Here is a 26,191-nt window from a genome sequence, read left to right as displayed (position 1 = left end):
AAAAGTGCAGTCCTCTCCGGAGAAATCAGGTCAAATGTGTGTGGCACTTCTTCTATGTCCCCTCCCGCTCCTCTCTCCTTCCTGCCCTGCCCTGGGAGGCTTTCTGTCCTGGGAGGCTGACCCGCTCTGTTGCATTTTTGCAGTGGGGAGTCCCAGCAGGAGATCAGAAGGAGGCAGCAGAATGAGATCAGGTTCGCCTCCTTCCTTTCAGAGTCCCCCAGGCTGTGTCCCAGAGAATAATCTCCATTTTCAAGGCAGTGCACTCACTCTATGACCCTCTGCTCTGAGGTATTGGTGGCCCATCCCTCTCCTTGTCCCTACAGCTTAGAGGTTGTAAGAACTGCATTATCAGCTGTCCAAGAACTGCACCATCCTCGGTGGGTTCCTCTGCTCTACTCACATCTTCTTTAATAGTCTCTTTACTAAGCCCTCCGTTAATGACCCTAATATGAGTGTAGTGTCTTATTACTCCTGGGACCCTAACGGACACATTGTTCATTATTGTGTAGTCAAAAGTATACTTGCTGTTAGAGCATCAGCCCGGCACGCCAAGGTTGTGGGTTCGAGCTCCAGTTCAGGGCACATACAAGAATCAACTGAATGCCTAATGCAACAACAATTGAAGTTTCTCGCTCCCTTCCTCTTTCTCTCTTGCAAGTCAATAAATAAATTTTTTTAAAAATGAAAGTACCTTTGCCTAAGTTTTTTATTTGATGGAGTTTGGCACTTATGAAAGTGCATCTGCCTAAGTTTGTCTTATTTGAGGGAGTTTGGCACTTTTAGGAAACAATAAGAATGGGTGGCGGTTGTTGCTTGCCATTTGACAGAAGAAAAAGGTAGTAATGAAGGAAGGTGATGATACAACTTTATACACATTAAAACTCATTTAAAAACGGCAAGCAACAGCATGAGTATTATCATCTCCCTTTTGCAGGTCTGGAGAAAGCTCAGAGAGGTTAAGTAACTTACCCAAAGCTACACAGAATGCAATTAAAGAGCTGTCATTCTAACCTATTTGGTTCCAAGGTCCACACTGTTATAGTGAGGCCCTGGTACCTCCTAGGTAGTTATAAAGGCTGAGAAGGGCCACCCCATCAGCTCTCATTTTTCAATTAAATCCATTTGCCTTTTTCAATTTCTTTATGTTACAAATTCCTATAGGAAATTATCTATTAATGATGGTCTTTAAATGATGTCAAGATAAATTTGTTACAAATATGATTAATTTAGGAAAGCCTCAGGTCAAATCCATAATTTGTCTGATTTCACTTGTTAACTCAAAACCATTGCATCTCTAACCCGCCTTTCCATGGTTGCCCCCAAGGGTACTCATTAAATACTAAATGGGTGATGAGATATTTTGAATGAGTTTTTCTTTGATAGTATGTAAGCTTTCTACAGCATTTAGGGGATTTTATCCCCTCCTCCCCAGGTATGGAATATTTAGTTAGTTCACAGTTTATATTATTTCTGCCTACTTCTTAAATTGATCTAGGTGAGTAACATAATTTTACATTTTCTGAGAGCTAATAAAATGCTTGGCATTGGAACTAATCAGTAAAGGTGACTAAATTCCTGGAGGTATACTAGCTGAGAACTTTGTATTTGTGGGTCAGCTCTTTCCACAGATGAACAATGTGTCAGTTAGGGTCCCAGGAGTAAGCCCACCCTTAAAAATCCATATGCACTCAAAGAACCATATATATCCTAGCAACACATATTCACTGTGCATTGTTCTCTAACTTCAGGTAAGCATTTTCATTGACCCCAGAAGAAAGCGTTGTTCCTCACTGCCCTTTAGGGCATTGCATCTAAGCATACTCTTAGGTGTCTAGGCATAGTCTTAGCAATAATAAACTCTATTTCTCTAATTCTAGCTCTACCTTGCTATTGTGGGGTCTCTGGCCTTGTTAAAAAATATCTCCCTTTTATTTTTATAAGTCTTGAGGACTGATTTCCTGTTCCAAACAAATCTTTGATCCTTGAGAGTGTGCCACTGCTGATTGCTGGAGAGCTTGGTGCAGGTCCCTTCCCACTGGCGTGGGGAACCGTTGGGTCCTCCCGCAGTTGAGGGCTGGCCTCCTCCAGGGGCCCACAGAGATGCTGTGTTCCATGGAGTCCTCCCTCCTTTTGGTGTGTAGGCTTTTAAAAATACATATAGTCACTTCATTTTGTTTATTTTTTGAATATATAATTCACACTGCTCTGCATTTTGATATTTTTCAACCATTTTACCAAAACAAACTCCTTCAGACCTTGATCACTGTTATTCTTTTCCATAAACCTCAGACACAAATCTTTTGAGATGCTTAGAAGAAACCCAAAATGATAGAATACATGCTGTTGTTAGAATCAGTCTGCCCTTATAGAATCTGCCCACATCTACAAGGTCAGAGTTTTGGTCAAGCATGTTTGCCTCATCCCTGTTCCCTTAGAGCAGTGGTCAGCAAACTGCGGCTCGCGAGCCACATGCAGCTCTTTGGCCCCTTGAGTGTGGTTCTTCCACAAAATACCGACTTCTGCGCATGGGCCACGAAGTTTCAATCTCACTGTACATGTGCGCCAGCACGTGGTATTTTGCCGACCACTGCCTTAGAGTGATTTCTTTCCTAAAAGGCACCTCAACCCACGTGCAAATATACCCTATGAATTTGTAAGTAATGTTCAAATATAGCTGAGTATCAGAATGAATACAGCACCATAATTATTCTATTTGCTTTTTCTTCCCAATCAAAACAGAGAATTTCCTTCTTCGTGTCTAGTGTAAAGTGTAGGTTAGGTTATGAGGCTAGTCTGTCATTCAAGTGGCAACTGCTCTGGAATATTCATTGCAAGTTAGTTATTGCTTAACTAGGTAAGCACTTCCTCCAAATCATTCCTTATAATCTCTTTGAGTCAAAAGGGTAGAGAACGAACTAAATTTGCTTAAGAGCCACTGGGATGGCTCACTGTACTGTGGGTTATTGCTAATAAGCCAGGAGGCCATGATGTAGTGGTCAGAGGGCTCTCAGATGTAGACAAGAGTCCTCCGGCAGTGGACAAAGCTACCTTCCATCCATTGGTGGAAATCTGAGGGGTCCCTAGCTGTACCAGCAAGAATTATCAAATACCCAATACAGTCTGTGTTTTCATTACATACATATAACTTTAGGTTGTGGCTACCATACCTATTTTTTTTCAGCTACTAGAAAATGTAGGCTTGAATATTTAATAGAAAACAGATGGTACTTGAAATCTCTAACTAACATTTAACAAAAGCTGTTTTGGAACTGTTGCTTGGGTGCACTTTTACTGCTTTAAACACAGCATCATTTTAGCCTGTTCTGATGAATGATTTAAGAGTTACTGTCCTACTCTAAGACAGTATTTCGAAGCACACATGTTAATCATATACTTGATTAAACATTTCCTTGCCTTTCCCTTCAGAATGCCAGTTGGCTTTTGAGTGGATAATTGTTGCAGTGAGAGCAGTGACGTTGGAAACAACCATTGCCTGTTTGAGTTACTTAAGACACCACCATGCAGAGAAATACTTCTGATTTGCTTTCTCGGAACAAAAGTGTAAGTACCCTTTGTTTTCATTTCTTTTTTTGTAAAAATGTGTACATGTAACTTTTTACTGTTTGTATTTTAATACTGTGCTATCATAATCAGGCTTGTGAGCAACCCTTGGTTCACTTTTAGTTCTCAGACTGTGTACAGCTTATGAACAAGTGAGGATTTGTTCATCTATGTGACTCGGTTGACATTTGATGGGAATTCTCTCTTAGCCATTTCTATGCTTTACCATTCATTAGCCTACTGGCATGATATTAGACACCCTGATTTTGAGGTGTATGCAGAAATATGATTAAAAATTGAAACCGAAGAGATTTATGTCTTATATATCAAACTTTGTAGGTAAGTCCAAAAGAATAAATTGAATTTAACATCACTAGGCACTTCAATCAATCACATTCTGTAAGTTCATGTATACGTTGAATAATGCAAATACTTGATCAGTGGGGCATAACTTTCAGGAGCTTTCTATCCTGGCATATGTCTTTAATCTCTCTCCTCCTTTAAAACGTATTTTAAGTAAACATTCTCAGGGCCCTGAAGGAGATTAACTCTTTATTTCCAATTACCAACTGAGTGTTCTTAAGGTACCAAGTTAGTGATATGTTTTAGATTTCTATTAAGTTATGAAAGAAAGCATAAACAAATAGAGCAATTCAAAGCTATACAAGGCAGGGATAAAAGTAGACTGTTAATTTCCATCAGGCAAGTTCTAAGAACATGTGCCTTTGTTCATTTACCCAAGGGGGGAAAAGCATCCAAACAGATGTAGCTGTGACGTAGGAACATTCATTTGAAGGCATCAGAAAAACCACAAACGCAAACACATTTCTCTAGTATGGAGAGTCTTTGTGTTACAACAGTAATTCTGTTGTGATGCCTAAGACCATCTTTAATTCTTGCTGTAGTTACCATCCAGCTTTTAAGGGTGACTAAGGCAGAATTATGTAGAAAGGAAAGTATAGTGTGTCCAATAGGGTTTCTTTAAAATGGGGATATATCCAGAAGTGTGCCAGTTCTTTGACTGAATACTGATTGTGTTTAATACCCAATCAAGGAAATTCAATGAACTCCAAGGGAATATTCAGATACATTTGTTTTATTGGTTGGTGTTTGGTTGTATGCATTATTACATAAAATAAAGAGTCATGGCTTGGAGCCTGGAATTCCCTCGATTATTAAACAGTTGCTCATTGGAAAAGGAGGTGACCTGCATACGAATTAAAAAAAACTGCAAACACATCTTTCTGTTACTGAGCTTTTCTTATTTAAGTTAAATAGGAAGCAAATCACTCACTTAATTCTTCTTTTATTGAGTTTCAGAGACATGTGATATGAAAAAATGTGTAAAGGCAAAAGGGAGAATATTTTGGATAATTAAAAATATATCATTAAGGATATCCCTGTTCTTTGAGGAAAACATTCTAAAAGCAAATGATTAACTGAGCCATGACTTTAAGGAACTGCGAGTACATAATGATGCTAGGAGATTTCCTATTTAAACTAGCTTAATGCAAAAATTTTCATCTGGGTGGAAAGGCTCATGCTGCCCAGATTAGGAGGAATGGAGTTGCCTACATGTATCCCAATGTAAACAGTAGAGCTGTCATCTCACTGCTTCTTAGCTTCTTGAAAATTCACTGGCATAAAGAGCATGCTTCCACTTAATTAAACGACTCTAAGCAGGAGACTGTCGTTTATCAGAGAAAAGAATCCGACGTTTTGATTAGTTGGAAGTTGTTACCTTAGAGTTTCAGAAGTTTATTTTGCACTGGTCTAAAAATGTCAACCTCCCACCCCTTAAATCTTTGCCGTAATAAAAACCCAAAATTGTACACATAAAAGTAGGTGTTTTTTTCCTGTGTTCAATGAGGAAAGTTTAAAGAATTAATGTGATTTAGAATCTGTGTTTTTCTTTGGCATTATGACATTTGAAAATCCAAAGAGAATGTTCTAAATGTTAGAACAGCCTCTGCTTCTGCCTGTGTGTCTCTGTGTATCTTGTAGCTGTCATTGTGCAAAGGCATACAAATGAGGGGGAAAAAAGACTTCCTTTACATGGTCATCTTGTTTATCCCTGAACACTTAAATTGGTGTTCATATTTTTCTACTCACATTCAAGACCTGATGCAGTGTCCCTTTTAATGATTAATGCTCTGAATTCTTCCTTTATTTGAGAGGGGTCCATGAACAATTTTAGCTATAAAAATATAAGCAAACCATTTTTTTCTATTTAAAGTGAACTTTTGCTAGTTTTGGAGGATAATTTGTGGTTGCAATGGGTCAAAAAGGGAGGGACTGAGCCTGTGGGCATTACCAAAGTAAGGGATGGTCCCACGTCTATGCACTTATGGTCTGCTGTGGGAGACAGACGTTCATCAAATCACACAAATAAGTGTAACAATTCTCCACCATGTCTCCTTTCATGGGTCTCCTTTCAACCTGTCCTCATATGGAATGGCCTCTTTCCTCATCCTAGAATATAAACTGCCTGAGGACAGGGGCCTTGCCTTCACATAGCTGATAATTATGTGTTAGCAAGATGAGCGAATAAATAAACCATGATAGCTGCTGAGAGAAGCTTCATAGCACAAGGCAGTATGTAATAGGAAGACTTGGCCTAATCATGGAGGTCAGGCAAGGCTTCCCCAAATTAAGATGATTGAGAGCTATGATGGGAAGGGTAAGTTAGCTTAACAAGACAAAGTAGGAGTGAAGGGCTTCTAGGAAAAGTTAACATACATGCAATGACTCTTATAGTGGGAGGAAAAATGGTGGCTTCAACGTCATGAATAAAGGCTAGAATAACTAACTTCTCGGTGGCAATGATAGGAAGGTAGAGGAAACTGGACACATTTAAGAGATATTTAGAAGAAAAAAATGATAGAGCTTTTGGTAAGGCTTCGGATTTGAGATGGAGGGGATAGGAATGTGTGGAAGGTGACTCCTGGGCTTCTGGTGTTCTTACAGGATGGATGTGGTCCTTCTACCAAGATGGAAACACTGAGTGAACACCAAGGAGGACATGAGGATGTGTTAAGATATAGGAACCTGGAGAGCAATATGTACATTTAGAAATTTTGATTTATTATTAAATTTATATCCCCCAAAGATTGTTGATTAAATATAGATTAAAAAGAGGGATACTTTTATTAAATTCTTTTTTACTCATGCAAGTTTGATCCCAAGCTATCTTTACTAGATATACAAGTTGCCATTTACCGAATTAAAATTCTTATGTAGCACCCCAATATATCTCTAGGAACTCAAGATGTTAAAATGGGTAGAAATATAGTGACAATCATTTCTAATTTAATTTTTAATTTGTTGGAAAGACTATCCATTCCTGCAAAATATTATGTGGAGAAAGTGCTTAGAAATAGCAGACTTAAGCATATTCTCTTATTTCATCATGAATAAGCAAAACAAGACCTACCTTAGTTATTAAAAACTTCCAAGCATCATTTCATAAAAGCAGGTTTCCCCTCCATTATTTCTGATGCTATAATGTAGTTAGCTTTGATCTATACTTTAATATATATTGAGTTCCTAAACCAAGAAATAATTTTAAAATTTAATTATTTAAAAAAATTAATTCAAAGTAAGTCAAATAGCATAAACTACATTAATTGAAAGTAAATCAAAGTGATTATATATATATATTTTTAAATAAAGCTACTATGAATATTCATGTACAAGTTTTTATTTTTTTAAAAATATATTTTTATTGATTTCAGAGAGAAAGGGAGAGATAGGGAGAGATTGAAACATCAATGATGAGAGAAAACCATCAATCGGCTGCCTCCTGCACACCCCCACTGGGGATCGAGTCCGCAACCCTGGCATGTGCCCTTCACCGGAATCAAACCCGGGACCCTTCAGACTGCAGGCCAACGCTCTCTCCACTGAGCCAAACCAGCCAAGGCCTTATATTTCTTATTAAATTGAAAATATCTAAATGAGTAAAATATCATTAATATTATTAAATATTATATTACAGTCAGACTTTTATAATAAATGAACCTAAATTAAAATATCTTAAGACCAATATATGGTTTTATATATGACATTGAAAGAAGTTCATAAATTTAAAAAGTGGGCAGCTATCCTACAATACATTGCACATAAGTTGAAAATGACAGAAAGCAAATAATTTAAGCTTTACATCTTGACTTACATCATTTGTTTTTAGAATACATGGTATTAACATTTATTTGTTATAAAAAAAGGTTCACTGAATTTTATGGGGCTTATAAAGTTTATAGAGTTTCTGATATATAATTTCTTACTTATTCTAGTTAGAAGAGAACTTAAAGATTTTTCTGATTCAACCCTTTTATATTTTTCTGATAATGAAATTAAAATTGAGGCCTAGGGAGGTGAAATGACTTGCCTGAGTGGTGGCTTGATTTAGTTCAAAAAATGTGGGCTTTAAAATTATTCAGAATTTGTCTTTCCCCAACTAGCTTATTTCACTTAGCATAATATTCTCCAGATCCATCCATGCTATCCTAAAGATAAGATTTCCATCCTTTGAGACAGCATGGAGGGACCTAGAGAGTATTATGCTATACGAAATAAGTCAGACAGAGAAAAGACAAGTATCACATGATCTCAATTATATGTGAAATCTACTGAACAAAATAAACCGATGAACAAAATAGATCCAAGACATGGAAAAGCATGGAACACACTGATGAATCTCAGAGGGAGGACAGGTGTGGGTGGATGAGTTGGTGGGAAGAGATTAACCAAAGAATTTGTATGCATAGATCCATAACCCATGGGGGGGGGGGGGCTAGAAGGGTTCAATGGGGGGAAAATGGGACATTTGTGATACTTTCAACAATAAAGATTTAAATAATTAAAAAAGGATAAGATTTGCTTCATTTTTTTTTAAGGCTGACTAGTATTCCATTGTGTAAATTTACAACAGCCTTTTTATCCACTTATCTACTGACTAGAGGCCCAGTGCATGAGATTTGTGCACTCGGGGGGGGGGTGTCCCTCAGCCCGGCCTGTGCCCTCTCACAGTTTGGGAGCCCGGGGGGGAGGGGGGGGGAGGAGCGAGAGAACCTTAGTGCTGCCTCAGAGGCGGGAGAGGCTCCTGCCACCGCCGCTACACTAGCCAGCTATGAGCCCGGCTCAGGGCTTCTGGCTGATGGCGCGCCCCCTGTGGAAGCGCACTGACCACCAGGGGGCAGCTCCTACATTGAGCACCTGCCCCCTGGTGGGCAGTGAATGTTATAGCAACCGGTTGTTCCACCATTCAGTCAATTTGCATATTAGCCTTTTATTATATAGGATGGGCACTTGGGCTACTTCCAAATTTTGGCTATTGTAAATAATGGTGCAATGAACATAGGGTGCATATATTCTTTCAAATAAGTGTTTCAGATTTCTATGGATATAATCCCAGATGTTTTCACTTATATGTGGTATCAAATGAACAAAATAAACTAACGAAGTGGAGACAAACTTGTGGATACAGAGAACAGACTGACATCTGTCAAAGGGGAGAGGGTTGGAGGCTGGGTGAGAAGAGTGAATGGGTTAATTAAGCAAAGAAAAAAAAGAGAGACTCATAGACACAGACCACAGTATGGTGATTGCCAGAGGGAAGGGTTTTGGGGGCAGGTAGAAGAAAGTAAAGGGGGGATAAAAGAAGGTAAAGGGGAGATAAATGGTGATGGGAGGAGAGTTGACTTGGAATGTCAATAATACAATATACAGATTATGTATTGTAGAATTATATACCTGAAACCTATATCATTTTATTAACCAATGTCACCCCAATAAATTAAATTTAAAAATAACTCATAAAGAATTAAGTTTAATATTTGGCTCTTTCAACTTTCCAGTTGTGGGACATTTGGTAAGTTACTGACTCCAGTATTCTAAAGGGTGATATGAGAATGATAGCAACACACAATGCTTGATACATTAAAGGCACCTAATCAATTCTATCTTTAGCATTGCCCTAGACTCCATAGCTTATAAGTGACATTCCCTGTGATCTTTTCTCTTTCTGATTCCTAAAATGCAGTTAAAGCTGGGATTTAAAAAATCTCTTGCCCTCTTTAACCTCTATTAAGTACCTAAAAAAATATCAGTGTGGGAAACCATGTCGTCTAGAACAAGTCTATAAAAATTAGGACATTAAAGGAAAAATAAATGAAAACATGTCATAAAATTAAAAATGATGATTATTTAGATATAATCTGCTTTTTTAAAAACTGGACTTTCTGATTTAATAATAATTAGAAGGAAAAGGAGAAAAGAATAAAACCTTGATCTAGTAGGTAACCTCTGTCTTGAAGTATTTATTTCCAACATGAAGTGTTACAGCAGAGATTCTCCCATCAATTGTGTGGTATGAAGGCTTTATTTCTTTTTAATGCTTTGAAGCCACCTCATATTGGACTGACATTTTACTTTAACAGGTCTTATCAAAGATTTTGTGTGACTGCTTGGGGTGTTACACCTCTTGGAGTGCTTCAGATCACATTCTTTTTTTCTTGTTCTTCTTCTGGGTACTGGTGCTTTGTTTATACTGAAAGAGCAGAGCATGAATGGGTTTCTCTTGTGCTAACCTTCGGAAGTGTCTTTGCCATCTGTGAAAGCTGGGGGCCATACTTGCTGCTCTGACTTTTGCTTAAATGAGACTGAATAAGTCTCATTTGTACAACAATGACAGATTTAACAATTTTTATTTAAGATCATTCTGTCTCAAAACTATGAGTGGTAAAGTGAAGTTTGGTAAGGTATTACTCAAGGTTTCATAGCCAGAATATGCCATGCAGATGGGATGCTTAATTTTTGTCCACTATTGAGTTGTAATGTCTCCATTGATTTTTCTATTTAAAGCTTACCTTTCACTGCCAGCAATGTTTTCATGAAGTCATTTAATTTAATTTAGAGCAGCATTTAGTTGTAAACGTCTAATTTTCTTTCTACTTATGTAGCATAGCAATTTAGAAGAGAAAGAGACAGGGTAATCCTATACAATAAAAGCCCAATATGCAAATTGACTGAACAGCGGAATGACCAGTGGAACAACCGGTCACTATGACGCACACTGACCACCAGGGGCCAGACGCTCAATGCAGGAGCTGCCCCAGCCCGCAAGCCCCAGGCCAGCCAAGGTGGGTGCCAGTGGGGGCCCCCAATCGCCCTACCAGTTGCCCCACAGATTGCCCCTGATCCAGCCAGGCCTAGGGACCCTACCCGTGCATGAATTTTGTGCACTGGGCCTTCTAGTCCTATATAGTAAGGAGCTAATATGCAAATGGTTGTCATGCCCTCATGCTGTCACACTGTAACGGCTCAGACACTCAACACTGGGGAGATAGGAATGGGGACCAGCCAGGCACAAATGAGCTCACAAGAGGGGAATGGGGACCAGCCACGCACAAATGAGCTTGTGAGAGAGGAATGGGGACCAGCCAGGCTGTGGCCTGGGAGAGGGACAAGCCGCCCACTCCGTGGTTCCCGGTGCCAGCGGCTGCGCCTGTGCCTGTGGCCCAGGAGAGGGACAAGCCTCCCGCCCCACAGTCCCAGGTGCCAGCGGCTAGGGCTGAAGCCTGGGAGAGGGACAAGCCACCCCCGCCTAGCCAGGCATTAGCAACTGCACATGCGCCTGTGGCCCGGGAGAGGGACAAGCCACACACCCCATGGTCCCTGCAGTCCCGGGTGCCAGCAGCTATGCCTGTGGCCAAGGAGAGGAACAAGCCTCCCGCCCTGTTGTCCCAGGCACCAGCGGCTGTGGCCCGGGCGAAGCCGCCTGCCCACGGTCCCCTGTGGCTGCAGCTGGCCTGGGCAAAGCTTGCCTGGGTCCTGGGTGCCTGTGGCTGACCAGAGGGAGGGAAACCCGAGTCCGGGGTGCCTGTAACCAGCCGGTGGAGGGAATCCTGGGTCCCAGGTGCGGGGCAAGGCAGAGGCAGTTAGGGGAGATCAGGCAGGCAGGCAGAGTGCTTAGGGGCAATCAGGCAGGCAGGCAGAGGTGGTTAGGGGCGATCAGGCAGGCAGGCAGAGTGCTTAGGGGCAATCAGGCAGGCAGGCAGAGGTGGTTAGGGGCGATCAGGCAGGCAAGCAGAGTGGTTAGGGGCGATCAGTCATGCAGGCAGATGAAAGGTTAGGAGCCAGTGGTCCTGGATTGCGAGAGGCGGTTGGACATCCCCCGAGGGGTCCCGGATTGGAGAGGGTGCAGGCCGGGCTGAGGGACCAATCGTCCCCCACCCCCCTGTACAAATTTTGTGCACCAGGCCTCTAGTTAATATATAATATAGCTGTTAGAAAATTGTATGAAAAAGTACTATAGAAACAACTCTGCTTTTAATTAAAAAGTTTAATTTGCTACCGTGGTCAAAACTTTACCCCAGCCCTTTAGCCACCTGTGTTAACTCTATTGGCTCTTATCAATCCATTGGTCCCAAAAGAAAAGGAGCCATTTATAGTGAACCCAGCATAAAATTCATGACTCAAGTTTTCCTTAACATTTCTTCAATGAAATATTGACATAGTATGACTTTTCTTAGGTTAAAGATTTAATTTTAGCAGCCTGTACTACTTCTGTTGAAAATATTTTTTTTAAATGATAGATTTACTATTCTTGTATTAAGAATAATAATCACAATCTCCCAACATTAGACTCTGGCATTTTTTAATATTGTGATATGCTTCACTGATTCAACTTTTACTAACTTCCTGCTATGGGGGAGCAATGTGAGAAAGTGTAGCAGTCTCTAATGTGGGCTTTAAAGATGTATTAGGACTTTTTTTCCCCCTGAAAAATACTTTATTGTTTCATTTGGTCCAATGCATGGGAGAGGGCTTTAGGGTGGTTAAAAGAACAGCTAGTAGTTTTGGGGAGAGGCTCAGGTAAAAGCCAGACAGCAGGGGAATGCAGAGGGGCCCTGCAAAGGCCTCTGGGCTCCAAAGACTCCTAGTTGTGTTTGAGGGTGAGCCTTTTGAAGAGATACTTGCCCAGCCCAGCCTGGGGGCCGGCCAGCCTGCAGAGGTGAGTCAGGTGTTGCCCATCTTCTTGATGAGTTTCACCTCCTCACCCAGGAAGTGGTTCTCCAGGAAGTCACAGAGGTGAGGGCCTGCGTGGGTAGAACCCAGGGCCTACAGCTCCAAAAGAGCCTGGTTCAGGTTCCTCTCCAAGGCCAGGGCGGCTTCCATGGCATCCTGAGTTTTGCCCCCTCACCTTGGGACGTCTTCAGCACGTCCTGGAAGAGAATTCGGCCACAGCACTGGTTTTGCACCTTTAAGAGATGCTCAGCGCCCTCGTGCTTCTTCTCAGCCAACTAGCGAAAAAAGTGGCCCGTGCCCTAGAGTGCCACATCCTCATCATGGAGGTTGAAATAGAAGCCCAGAGAGAGGTAGGTGTGGGCGGCCCGCAGATGCAGGTCGGCCAGGTGGTTGACCACAAACTCCACCTCAGTGGAATAATTCTGACAAATTTGTGAACTCATGGTTGTTCGGCAGTAAGGAGTTAAGGTAAAAAAACAAAACCAAACCAGTGTGTTGTCTGGTCCCAGAGGTGGTCTGAAGGTGGTGACTGGATAAGATGCTGGAGAGTGGCCAGATGCTAGAAGCCCCGTCCCTGAGTCTGTTCTGTCCAAACACTGTTGAAGCAAGAGACAGATCCGGGGCCACCAAGGACATTTCCAGGACTTTTACTTATATTTACTTTTTAATTTCATTCTTTTTCAAATTTCAACTTTTTGTATATATTTGATAAATATATAGTAGCACATGTATAGAATAAATAAATACATAAATTGGGAAATGCATTAAAAATATTTTTACTGATGGGGTGCGTAATCAAAATAGTGTAGAGATCATTGGTGCAGTAAAAAGAGAATAGTTATTGAATTCAAAGGCCTGGATTCAATACTCAGAGTCACTTGTACTTTAAGATCTCCATTCTATATAATAAAAGCCTAATATGCAAAGTGTCCAGTCTTCTGTTCAACCAATCAAAGCGTAATATGCTAATGATATGCTAAGGCTGCTCAACCACTGGCTATGACATGCACTGACCACCAGGTGGGAGCCAGTTGACCAGTCACTATGACGTTCATTGACCACCAGGAGGCAAATGCTTCGACTGGTAAGTTAACTTGCTGCTGGGGTCTGGCTGATCGGGACTGAGCGAGATGGGCTGGACATGCCCTGGAGCCCTCCAGCAGTCCCTCCCTGGCTGGCAAACCTCCCGCATCCTCCCCAGCTGGCCAACCTCCTGAATCCCTCCCCAGCCCCGATTGTGCACCAGTGGGGTCTCTCAGCCTGGCCTGTACCCTCTTGCAATCTAAGACCCCTCAGGGGATGTCTAGGGACCCCACTGGTGCATGAATTTGTGCACTGGGCCCTCTAGTATCATATAAAAGATTCAGGCAGAAGTTGGTGGTTAAACTAGGCAAGAGTTCTGTTTCTTCCCAGTTATAAGTTTCTTGATTCTAGGTCATGTGTGCCTATTCATAAACTGAATTGAAGATCAGTTCCCAAATAAATATAAAATCAAAGCATTGAGGCAAAAGACTATATTAGCCAGCTCAGGCTGCCACAACAAGACACTCGACTAGGTGGCTTAAACAACAGACATTTATTTTCTCAGAGTTCTGGAGGCTGGGAAGTTCAAGATTCAGGTGCTATCTTGATTAAGTTCCTGATGAGAGGCCTCTTCTAACCCTAATTACCCCCAAAGGCCTCATCTATAAATAGTATCATATTGGGATACAGGGCTTTGACATACTCATTTTGGGGGAATGCAAACATTCCATTTACAATAGAGAGTTTGATTCTTACCAAACGGTTTTAATAAGTCATTGATGCCCAGAGAATGGTTCCCAGTAATCTGAAGTCCTCATATTCTCTCAATTGGCTAACACTGAAATTGATCTGGTTAACATCTTTCTCTTCATTTCTATTTTCTAGATTTTTATGTTAGGAGACTCAATGGTGATTTGTGAGGTACTAATTAATCATCTCTTTATAGACCTATGGCTAATTTGGATTTTACTCAAAAATATTTTCTCTTTCTTTATGATTCTTGTTTTGCTTGTTTTATAGTGTTTGTTCTTAACATCCAGTCCAATGACATAGGTCTATGAAATTGCCTGTCCTGCCAATGGATTTACTAGTTGAGCTAACTTTCAGAGGTTTGCAAATTTCAGAGTTGCTTATCTGAGTCATCCCATTGTCTCTACCAATGCCACTGCTTTTATGCTAACAAGGAGTGGGAAGTAAAGGTACAGACAAGGGTAGAGGCACTTAAAAATTCCTACAATTATAGTATGTACTTAAATTGGGGGTTATTTTTAAATATTTTAAAGCAACTTTCCTTAGAATATCTCTGTTGATAGTCTCTGAACTCATGAATTTTTATAAATCTTCTCATCTGAAGAATGAACTAGATAAACTTAAATTCTTCTTTATTAATCAATTCTAATTGAATTCTAAGATATCATTTGGTATTTTCCACTAAACTCGTAGTTTCCTAGTAGCCTGTATAATTTTCTTCCTTCTAGTTTGGAATGACTCAGGATATTTTCTGCTCAATTGGATTTGTTAGTTTCTTGATGAAATTGCCCTCAGTTTGACTTAGGATTCTTTTGGATGTTCTACATTTGGGTAAAATTGTCACTCACCAGATGTCTTTTAATTGAGGTTCCCTGTTTTTCTATTTGTTTAGTGTTTATTCAAAACTGGAAGCAAATCCTGGCTGTTGGGAAGGTGTAGACCAAGCATGACAAATGCAAAGGTTTAGGTTTATGTGGGCCGCAAAAAAACAAAAACTTCAATTTTCATAGAAATGTTGGTTTATTTTGATAGAGACATGCTGAATACAAAGGACTGAAATAAATGAGTAATCATTAACATAAAATACCAGTAATAGAACATTTTAATAAAAATTAATGTTTTCCTTGAACATTAACTTACCAGACATTGAATAACTGCACAAATTAATAAGCGTAAGGCAAATAAACCTATTTTTCTTGTTCTCTGAAAGCAAAATATTTCTTGTTTCGCACACCAAACAAGTCAGTACAAGACTAATGACATGGCAATCGGCTGCTAAAATATTCGCTGCTAGTATTAGTGGAGAGAAATGGTGCACCTGCGTGTAAGGGAAATGAATGCCACTGATTATAAAAATTAGTCATTAGGGAATGTTGTAGTTAATTATTAATAATTTTGTATAACAGGATATTGTAAAACTTAAGTTATGAAATTTTTATTAAAACTTCTCTTATATACCGTTATATTGGCTGGGCCGCAAAAATATTCGTTGTGGGCCACATATGGCCCACAGGCCGTGAGAGAGGTTGAAATGGTTGGGGTAGATTATCTGGAAAATTATTTGTATACTGAATTTAAAGCCCACCTAAATGGGCTGTTAGTTTTGAGTACAGGGGATAGGAGCCCACCTGGGGAAACAGGCCCAGCAGGTGCCATAGAATTGCCTCTTTTCACAGCAGACTTTAAAAATGTTGTCCAAAGCTTCTAAACCAAATTTATCTTAAAAAGATGAAAATTTTCTAGTTGTACTTTTACATTGCTAACCTTTTGGAAGCAATTGTTCTTTCAATGGCCCAGGGTGAGAATTTAGGCCATTTTATTCCATCGGTGCCTACCTGGACAGGGCAGACCAAGAAGCAATTTGGAAAAGATGATACATTTTGTATGACCCTGTAGAGATATCTGCATTTACTATTCCTCAAAATTACCCTATAAGAATGATGATTTGGGGAGTTCTATGGTTAAATAAAAATTATGGATCTTTTCCCAGACTGACCTCCTTTCTCTTCTATATTAATTATCTCCCAAGATATAAGATTGACAAAGTGGTCACAGCTTATAATCCTGATAAAGTGAAGTATATGGAAACTGGATTTTTCACTTGTAGTCACTCCTTAGGGTCCAAAGAAAGTTAAAGGATATACTACAGGTAAATATTCTCTGAAAAGTGCAAAGTATAAAGAAAAAACAAAATCATATTCTTGCTTGTATCTTTATTAGCAACAAACCGAAGTGAGGATTTGTACTTTTAGAGGTTTTATGCCTTTGGTTATTATTCTTATCTTCTGGCTTGTGCCCTTTTTGAATGAAATTCAGCAAATGTTTATTGAATGACTACTGTGTATCAAGAACTGTGCTAGGCTGTAGGTATCCATACAGTTGTGAGTAAGATACATATGGTCTCTATTGTTATAGAGCATATTTAACAACTATATGTATAATTTTTATTGTATTACCCTCTGAACCCAGTCTGACCCTAACTAACCAAGCCTATCCCATTTTAATCTTTAATTTGTCCCAGAAGTCTCACGTCCCAATCCTCTCATTCCTCTGTGAACCTGTTCTTCACTGTATCGTGGTTATCTTGTTTGGCAGAGATATTTTAATCTGTGAATAATGTGCCATAATTGTCAATTATGTTCATTGTTGCAGAAACATAGACTATTTTAGAGTGATTAAAAAGAACTTTTCTCATATAATCGGCAATAGTATAAGAATAGATGAGGGTATAAATAAATGTTAGTATAGAGGAAAGAGCTGAAAGAATAGGGAATGATCAGCAACCATTTGCTTTGAAATCAGTCACAAGACAGTGGATAAAGCCAATCATTACATTGTTGCCTTAGGAAAATCTTCACTTTTTTCAATATTGTGATGTGTTTGCTATCTCGTTTTTGGACAATTTCTAGTTGGAGTTGAATTGCAAATAATTATACCCAAGAAAAAATTGCATATATTGCACTTAACAATGTAAACATCAAAGATCCTATATAATAAAAGGGTCATATGCAAATCGACTGAACAACGGAACAACCAGTCGCTATGACATACACTGACCACCAGAGTGCAGATGCTCAATGCAGGAGCTGCCCACAGCCTGCAGGCCCCAATCGCCTTGCCGGCCAACCTCTCAGTTCCTTCCCCTGGCTGGCAGGCTCCTATCACCGAATGGGGGATGGGGAACCAAGGGTGGGTGGTGGCAGGGGGCGGGGCTGGCTGCCGACAGCTGAGGAAGATGGCCCTGATCATAGGCCAGGCCTAGGGACCATACCCGTGCACAAATTTTGTGCGCTGAGCCTCTAGTATATACATAAAAATGGATAGAAGAATTGATGATGAATATTAAAGAATGACTACTAAGGACAGAATTGCTTTATAACACAGTTAAATTATAAAAAGAAAAAGCCTAATAATTTGGTTTTCTATTAGTATTGTTAGAGTTTTCTATTAGTATTATTTTCCTCTTGAAAAAAAATTGCTTATGAAGGCTTATTATTTTTAACTAAAGCAAAATCTCTATTTTAAAACTTTGAGTTAAATATAAATTTTTACTATTGAAATGGCAACTTATAAACAAGGGTATTGAAGGTTAAAAAGGTTTCCGAGTTCAGATAAGATCAGGCATATTCAGGGTTGTGTGGCCATAAACAAAAATGATTTCAAAAATCATTGATATGTTTACATGGTTTTCTAAGATAAATACTTTTAAGGGCAGCACGGGGGATAATACTGAAGGTCCTGATTTATAGTCTTGCTTCTGTCACTTTGTATGTATGTTTTGGTGGGAGAAGAGGGTGAGAAAATCATAAATAATTTGGTTATTATCAAATTCTCCCAGTGTCTACCATGATTGCTTCAAAGGTAAAATAAGAAACAGTAATGAAAGCACATTGCAAAATAAAAATAAACAAGCCAAACAAGCAAAAAACACCCCAAACTAATGTTATACAATATTTAATTATATTCTCTTCTTCTTTACCAAGTGATTTAAGTCTTAGGGTTTTGTTTTTTTTTTTAAAAATAGAATGGACCCATCAATAAACAGATTAAGGAAGAACCAGCTTTACTTGTAGTGTTGGGAACTTGTCAGTTCTCATGTTCCCATAAATGGTGCATATTAAAAGTCATGATGCCACGGCCAAGAATACTTAACGGTTATGTAGTTAGAGACACCCTGACCCTGCTTTCCAGTTCCTTCTTTCACCTGGGTTGGGTCCCATACCTTACACCCAGAATTGGCAGTATAGCCCCATTAACAGCATAAGGGCTTGGGATAACATATTTAGCTTATGACTCTCCTATGATCACCCCCCCCCCACCCCATTCTTACTATTATAGCAGTCTGGGCTTCTGTTTTGGCAATATTGCTTCTGTGTTAATAATTTGGGCATGTTTATATCTCTCAACATCCTGAACTTAATCCAGTCAACAATATTTATTAAGCCCTCACCAAATATTGACTGCTCTGCAGCAGTCATATCCTGTGGAGCTGTGCACCAAATGGTCCCAGAGGTTCAGAGAGCGAACATTTCACCAGTTCATTTTCAGGTTTGGATTTGCAGAGAATCTGGCTCACCGAGTGTTCAAAATGTAAAAATGTAAAATGTTAAAAACCAAATGTATTAAAACTATTGAAAACAAATTATAACACTACAATGCCACAACAAAAACAATCTCCACAAAGTCATTGGATGTAAAAAAAAAACCTACAAGATTTAGAGGTCTTCATCTCTGTTTAGCGCACATGGGTTAAAATATTACTAAATAGCAAACTTCCATTTTTCTAGAAGAGGCCATTACATAGCATTAATTTACCAGCAGGCTTGCATATCAACATAATATAAATCATACCACTAGAGACCTAGACATTGCTTATAAACAGTAGTCTCAGAAGGATACTGAAAGATAAACAAGGGATTTAGGAAAAGATGAGAAGTCCACAGTATGCATGTATATAAAGACTAGAAAAGCAAAATGTAAAAAAAAAATCATGCAGTGATTCAGAACAAGTGTTTCCTCACTCAAAGTGAACGAAGTAATTGGCAGAGTAGTCAAGAGGACCAAAAGCATTTGTAGGTTCTGATTTCCCAAAGCAAAGACCTTCCCAAAGACCTTAGAAAGTAGAGTCAGTTCTCATTCCACCAAACATATCCATAGGCACTGAATCGTCAGTGAATCCAGTCACCATTCTTACCCTATTCCTATCACTTCTATTACTCCTAGAAGATAAACTTGATTTCTTAATTTTAGAATATTGATGAATTCTGGAGTGACCTATCTAGCCTCTGCATTAAGCTCAGAGATGTAGAGAGTTGCTAAATTAGAATATCATACCCAAACACACACACACACACACACACACACACATCACTTATCATATTAAAATTGCTAAAAACCAAAGACAAAAAAAAATTATGCCCTGGCAGGTTTGGCTCAGTGGTTCAGTGGTTAGAGTGTCAGCACTCAGACTGAGAGGTCATAGGTTTGGTTCCCAGTCAAGGACATGTACCTCAGTTGCAGGTTTGATCCCCAATCCAGTCGGGACATGTGTGTGAGGCAACTGATTGATGTGATGTGTCTCTCTCACATAGATATTTCTCTCTCTACCCGTATCCTCCACTCTCTCTCTAAAAAAAAATCAATGGAAAAAATATCCTCAGATGAGGATTTTTAAAAATAAAAAAAGAAAGAAAATCCTGAAGGCAGTCGGGGGGGTGGGGAGGCGGGGGCGCGGGGGAGACAAATTAACACAGAGGAACGAGAATAAGAATTACAGTAGATATTCTCAGAAACTATGCAAGCAAGAATACAAAGGAGTGGCATCTTTAAAATACTGCAAGAGAAAACTGTTAACCCAGATTCTATGTCCAATAAGACTGTGCTTGAAATGTAAAATAAAACTACTTTCTCAGAGTGAACTATTTCACCTTCCTATCCTCTCTGATATCCCCAAAGTATCATGCATATATGTTCTCATGATTTTTTACTTTCATTATTCAAGTCTGAGAGAATGAACATGTTCATTAATGGCAATTTCACTTATCTCTTTTTATCTCTTTTTACCTGGATCTATGATCCAGTTGTCTTTGATACTGCTGGCCACGCATAGCTCTTTTGACAATTCTGGTACTCCTCTCCTCTTCCTGATGATTATTTCTGTATTTCCTTTTTGGTCTGCATGTCCCTCAGATTTTGTCCTTCAGATTCTGTCCTTGGCCCACATAATATTCTAAGATAATTTTATCTCCTCTCCTGTCTTTAACTATATTTTATTTGATTATTTCTAAATCACTATGTCCAGTATATTCTGGTTTTAGTCTCAGAACTGTATTGAGTTGCAGATTGACTATTTATCCACACACATTTCTCAAACTAGATTCATCCACTATCCTTTCTCTTCTCTAAACATGCCTCTGCTTTTCTGTTTTCTGTTGTATTTGCTATCCCAGCCATCAGCTAATGGCCTAAGTCGGAGATCTGGAAGCTTCTCCAACCTCCTTGCTCATCAATCCTCCCAACATCTAAACAAGCAACAAGTGTTATTGCATGCATCTGTGTGCTGCATCTTTCTGAGCCCTCCTCATGCTAACTCTACTGCCTGGGATCATGTTATTTTTTCTTACCAAGCTGGGTCTCATCAAAACATAATGAGTAGTGAGAAGTAGTACGTAGAGGCTGATAACATTTGTTATATTATCTATTTCATGGCAACTCTTAGTTTTTCCTTTTAGCAGTGTACTTAGTCTTGTTTTGAATCTACATCTTTTCACAATTGCTTTTGATTAGAATTTAAGCTAGCTCTTAAAGACTAAATTCACAACAAAGTAGAAGTTGATTTTATATGGATGTGTGTGCATGTGTGTGTATAATTTTTATTACAGACATCATTCATAATTTGTTGATTTTTAAGGAATAATTATAGTAAAGACTGATTATGCATTTATAATTTTGTGTATAAGCTGTTTCCATGGAATGTTAGATTTTAGTACCAGGTAGCAAATGGAATTAAGGTCTAATATGTGTGATAATGTGACAAAAATAATAATCCTATATAATAAAGAGCTAATATGCTAATTAGACCAGATGGCAGAACAACCTTCTGGAATGACCTTCCAGAACAACCTTCTGGAATGACCAGTGGGTGGGGGGCAGGGTTGTGAGGCCACGAGGCAGCGAGGTAGCCTGGCCTGTGAGGGCCTACTCTTGCATGAATTTTGTGCATCAGGCCTCTAGTACTAATACTAATACTAATACTAATAATAATGTATAATTGCAAAATGCAATTAAATGTTCCATTTTGACATTTTATTTAGTTTTTCTCACAAAAAAATTAGAGGTAGGATAGGCAGTTATTTTTATTCTCATTTTACAAAGACTCAAAATAAGTCATAGTCAAATTGAATAAGGCTTACACAGCTAGTAATGGAGAAGCCTAGATGTATTTTCAGGTTTATGTCCAAATTCCTTACTCTAATCACTACACCACTAACCCTTATATATGTATTGTAGGAATCATTCATATGCTAATAAATCCTTACACCATGTGTCTGCTGAGAATAAACTGTAGCATATCAATTAGAATCTGTATTTATAGCTATACATGCAGTTGGACCACAATGCCGTGCACTGCATAACAATGTCTCAGTCAACGACCATCTGCATATACAATATATAGTCCAATAAGACTATAATGAAACTTAAAAATTCCTATCACCTACTGACATTGTAGCTTCATAGCCCAATACATTGCTCACACTTTTATCGTGATGCTGGTATACACCAACATACTGCACTGCCAGTTGTACAAAAGTGTAGCACTTATATTTATGTACAGTACATAATACTTGATAATGTTAACCAAAAGCTGTTATTAGTGTATGTATTTAATATACTATACTTTTAATCCCTATTTTAAAGTGTAGTCTTTCTACTTATAAAAAATGCTTGCTGTAAAACAGTATGCCTAGTTACACTGGCCGCAGCCTCATACATATCATATTTACCATATCTATTGATAACATCATTTCCTCTTGTGCTTAATTTAATCTAGTGTTGTTTTTGCACAATAACATGCTGCACAGGTGTGTAGCCTGGGAGCAATAGGCTGTACCATATACCCTCGATGTGTAGGAGGCTGTACCATCTAGGCTTGTGTAAATGCACTCTACTATGTTCACTCAATGATGAAATCACCTAATGACGTTTTCTCAGAATGTATCCCCATTCTTAAGGTGAGTTATTATCTTGTAAACTCCAAAGGCTTCTGTATTCTTTTTATTTCTTTATTGATTAAGCTATTACATATGTGTCCTTACCCCCCCATTGCCCCCGTCTGTGTCCATTGGTTATGCTTATATGCATGCATACAAGTCCTTTGGTTGATCTCTCCCCCTTACCCCACCCTCCCTACCTTCCCTCTGAGGTTTGGCGGTCTGATCAATGCTTCTATGACTCTGTCTCTGTTTTTGTTCATCAGTTTATGTTCATTATATTCCACAAATGAGTGAGATCATGTGTTATTTAACTTTCTCTGACCAGCTTATTTAATTTAGCATAATGCTCTTAATGTGACAAGAAATGGAGTGCATTGCTTAGAAAGACATTTTAACTGTGAATGGTGCCCAAGGAAGGTAAACTCTTTTGTATAAAAAAGTATTAGAATTTTAAAACCTGCCCTGGATGCTCAAAAGAGAGTTTGGGAAGACACAGTGCTCTGGAACAATCTGGGAAGTACAGAGATGTGAGAAAGCTTCAGCAGGGAGAGAGCTATATGGCAACAGGCTGATCTTAGGAGAAGGGACCACCAATATTCCTCACAGCAGAGATGGCCTGGTTAAAACCATTTTAGGAGTTTTGAATTAAAAGGTTAAAGGTTTTATTGTTTTGTTTGTTTATTTTTTCCCCTCAAGCATTCCTTTAAACCATATGCAATTAGGACAATAAGGTAACACTTTTGACCTAGGGTGTGAGGGAGGAGGAGGGCTGAATGCATACTTGAGACTGGCAGGGAAGAATGGAGCAGGGAGCAGTGAGGAAGCAGTTACGGCAGTAGAACTGGGACAACTGTTGAGAGGGGGCTCTGATAAATGTCGACTAGGTACAAGGAAGTTCTTTGCCTTGGGTATGCCCAGAAACACTGGGAAAGGCTGTGAATATCACATGGTTATCTGGGAAGAGGGCTTAGCTGATTTTATTTGCTTACAGCAATCTGAATACTTGGGGGCATTCAAATATTTTTGTATATATATGTGTGTGTGAGTGTACACACATTCACTCTCTCATACATACACACACATACACACACATATATATTTACACTAGAGGCCTGGTGCACGGATTTGTGCACTGGTGGGGTCCCTCAGTCTGGCCTGTGGGGATCTGGCTGAAACTGGCTCTCTGACATCCCCCAAGGGGTTCTGGATTGTGAGAGGGCAGTTCTTGGTTGATGCACCCCAGAATTGGGCTCCCTCCTCTCTGGTTCCAGGTGTGTCACCTGAGAACCGTCGCTGCCAAGTGACTGCAGTTTGGCAGCTCCTGCATTGAGCATCTGCCCCTGTTGGTCAGTGTGCATCATAACTACTGGCCAGTTTGCCAGTCAGCCGGTCACTTAGGCTTTTATATATCTAGATATATACATACATATATGTGTATTTACTGGTACTACAATATTTGATATAAGATGATGCGATTTCAAATTATTTTATAAAATATTTTTGTAATCAAAATTATTGAATGGCCATGAAATGCCAACACTTTATATATATTGACTCATCTTATTTGGTCCTGAAAATGATTCTATGATGTGAGTACTGTATTGTCTCTATTTGATGGATGAACAAACTGAGGTACAAAAAGGAGCTGCTACTTGTGCTTAAAATACCTAAAACATAAATATTTTAAATAATAGCACAGAATATGATGATAATGCCAAAAAATCCAAGCAGATTTTAATCATAAAATGGAATGGTCAAGGTATTTTAGAACCTTGAAGTTATTATATGCATACATCTTGATCTAAAGTGGTTTTTAGACTTGCTGTCTGAATGTTAGGCGGAAAAATATCAAGTTATTCAGTTTCTTTCTTATAACTTTAAATAAATGGTAAGATGGTACCTAGGCAAATAGCAATTTCTCCAAGATAATTGGCTATATGGGCCACATGACCTTTTGAACATGCTTTCTCCAATGTTCCATTTCTAATTAGAGCATGGTCTTTCAGATTTGAGTGGTTTTGTCAAAGTTGCTAGATATCTTTTCATCCTTCCTGTAAAAGCAATTTATAAAGCACATGTAAGTTTTGGAATAGTAAGAGCTTCACTCCTTGGATGAGTTAAACCCTTCCGTATACCCCAGATGAACAATAATCTTCATCAATGTCACTCTTTGTAAGAAGCATTTCTCTTTGTTGTTCTGCACAAGATATTTCAGCAATCAACTCTATCGACTTAGAAATTTAGGTCTTTTTGTTTATTTTTTGCTCTACAAATAATTGCTGTATCTTTGGATAGTTTACTCCCTTGCAAAAGGAGCAACCAAGTTTCACATGTATACACTACTTTTGCTTAATCTTTCCAACCAGCCAATGCATGTGTCCGCGTGCGTGCCAAGTCCATCTTCATAGACGGACTATTCTTTGTTCCAGATTTCACTGCAGTTTAACTTCTGAAGGTAAAGTGATTTTGCACCTAGAAAATAGTTTATTTCACCAATCATGGCCATCAAATGTGTTGGCAGGTGCATGTTTTGATTCCAAAACTTGAAAATATTTCCATGATGAGATTATTGTGTTTTCTATCTTTCATTCCTTTCTGTTTTTCCATAAGCTTTCCTAATATTCTTCTCTTTAAAGCTAAACCACTGAACATTTTCTTTTATTATGTGTATTATGGAATACAAGAAACTAAAGAGTCAGAGATAAATATATGTATTCTCAGAATTCAATAAACAATTTATTATAATTCAGTAAAATGGTCTCTGTTATTTCATCTATTATGTCATTATGTATCATTTGTCATTACCTGTGTTTCTTTCCTTATTTTTCCTGAAGCATTTCAATTATCCTACAAAGTGTTATTTGTGTGTGTGTGTGTACAGAGACCTCACTGTGATAATTGCTATACCAAAATTTTATCTGGTGCTTTTCAGTTTATAAAGTGATTTTCACAATCATTGCCTTATTTGAGACTCATAATGACCTTGTAAATTAGACTGTGTTATTATCGTTTTTATGTGGATAAAACAACACTTTTATCAGGCAATGGGGAAGGCATTTGAACTGAAAACATTAAAATCCAAAGCCTCAGATCTGTTCACTCTTCCTACATCTTTTAAAATTTGTCCCCTTTCACTCTCAGTCCTTGGAATTATGTAGATCAGTCTTCAAAGGCAGCCTATCAAGTACCAGCCATTACTTCACTAAATTGAGCCTTAGTTGAATCAGCCAAAATAATGTAGATTTATAACTACATCAGAGGGTTGTTATGAAAACTAAATGAGATAAGGCATTTTAAAATGTCTAGCACAACATCATCCTACCTATAGCAGCTGCATCATAAATACTAGATTTCCTTTCTCCTAACTACTACTTAAACTTTATTTCTTCTGAATTATTTTTGATCAGGAACTAGAATATCATTTTATTAAGAGGGAGTAGATTCCCTTGGTACCTGAGAACTCAAATTTGTTTCCTCAAGAAGTTCTCATTTTTCTCTATGTACTGCTTTCATCTTTTTGCCTGCATTGATTTAAGTTTATTGATTTAAGTTTATGGTAAAATGCACATAACATAAAATTTATCTTAACTATTTTTAAGTGTACAGTTCAGTGG

General features: G+C 38.8%; 1 protein-coding gene across 1 annotated transcript in view; it reads left to right on the top strand.

Moving 5' to 3' along the window:
• The first annotated feature begins 3,426 nt into the window (after nt 1-3,426).
• PDE4D (phosphodiesterase 4D, cAMP-specific) overlaps nt 3,427-26,191 on the top strand; it is a 1,047,082-nt gene continuing 1,024,317 nt past the window's right edge. The window contains exon 1 of the mRNA XM_014548745.1: nt 3,427-3,561. Within this exon, the coding sequence (XP_014404231.1) occupies nt 3,520-3,561 (42 nt within the window). The 5' untranslated portion in view covers nt 3,427-3,519. The remainder of the gene's footprint in view (nt 3,562-26,191) is intronic.

This window comes from Myotis brandtii, unplaced genomic scaffold (genome assembly GCF_000412655.1).
Source record: "Myotis brandtii unplaced genomic scaffold, ASM41265v1 scaffold115, whole genome shotgun sequence".
In the NCBI taxonomy this organism is placed as follows: Eukaryota; Metazoa; Chordata; class Mammalia; order Chiroptera; family Vespertilionidae; genus Myotis; species Myotis brandtii.
The sequence above is the reverse complement of the archived record's forward strand: the minus strand, read 5'-3'. Positions and strand labels throughout refer to the sequence as shown.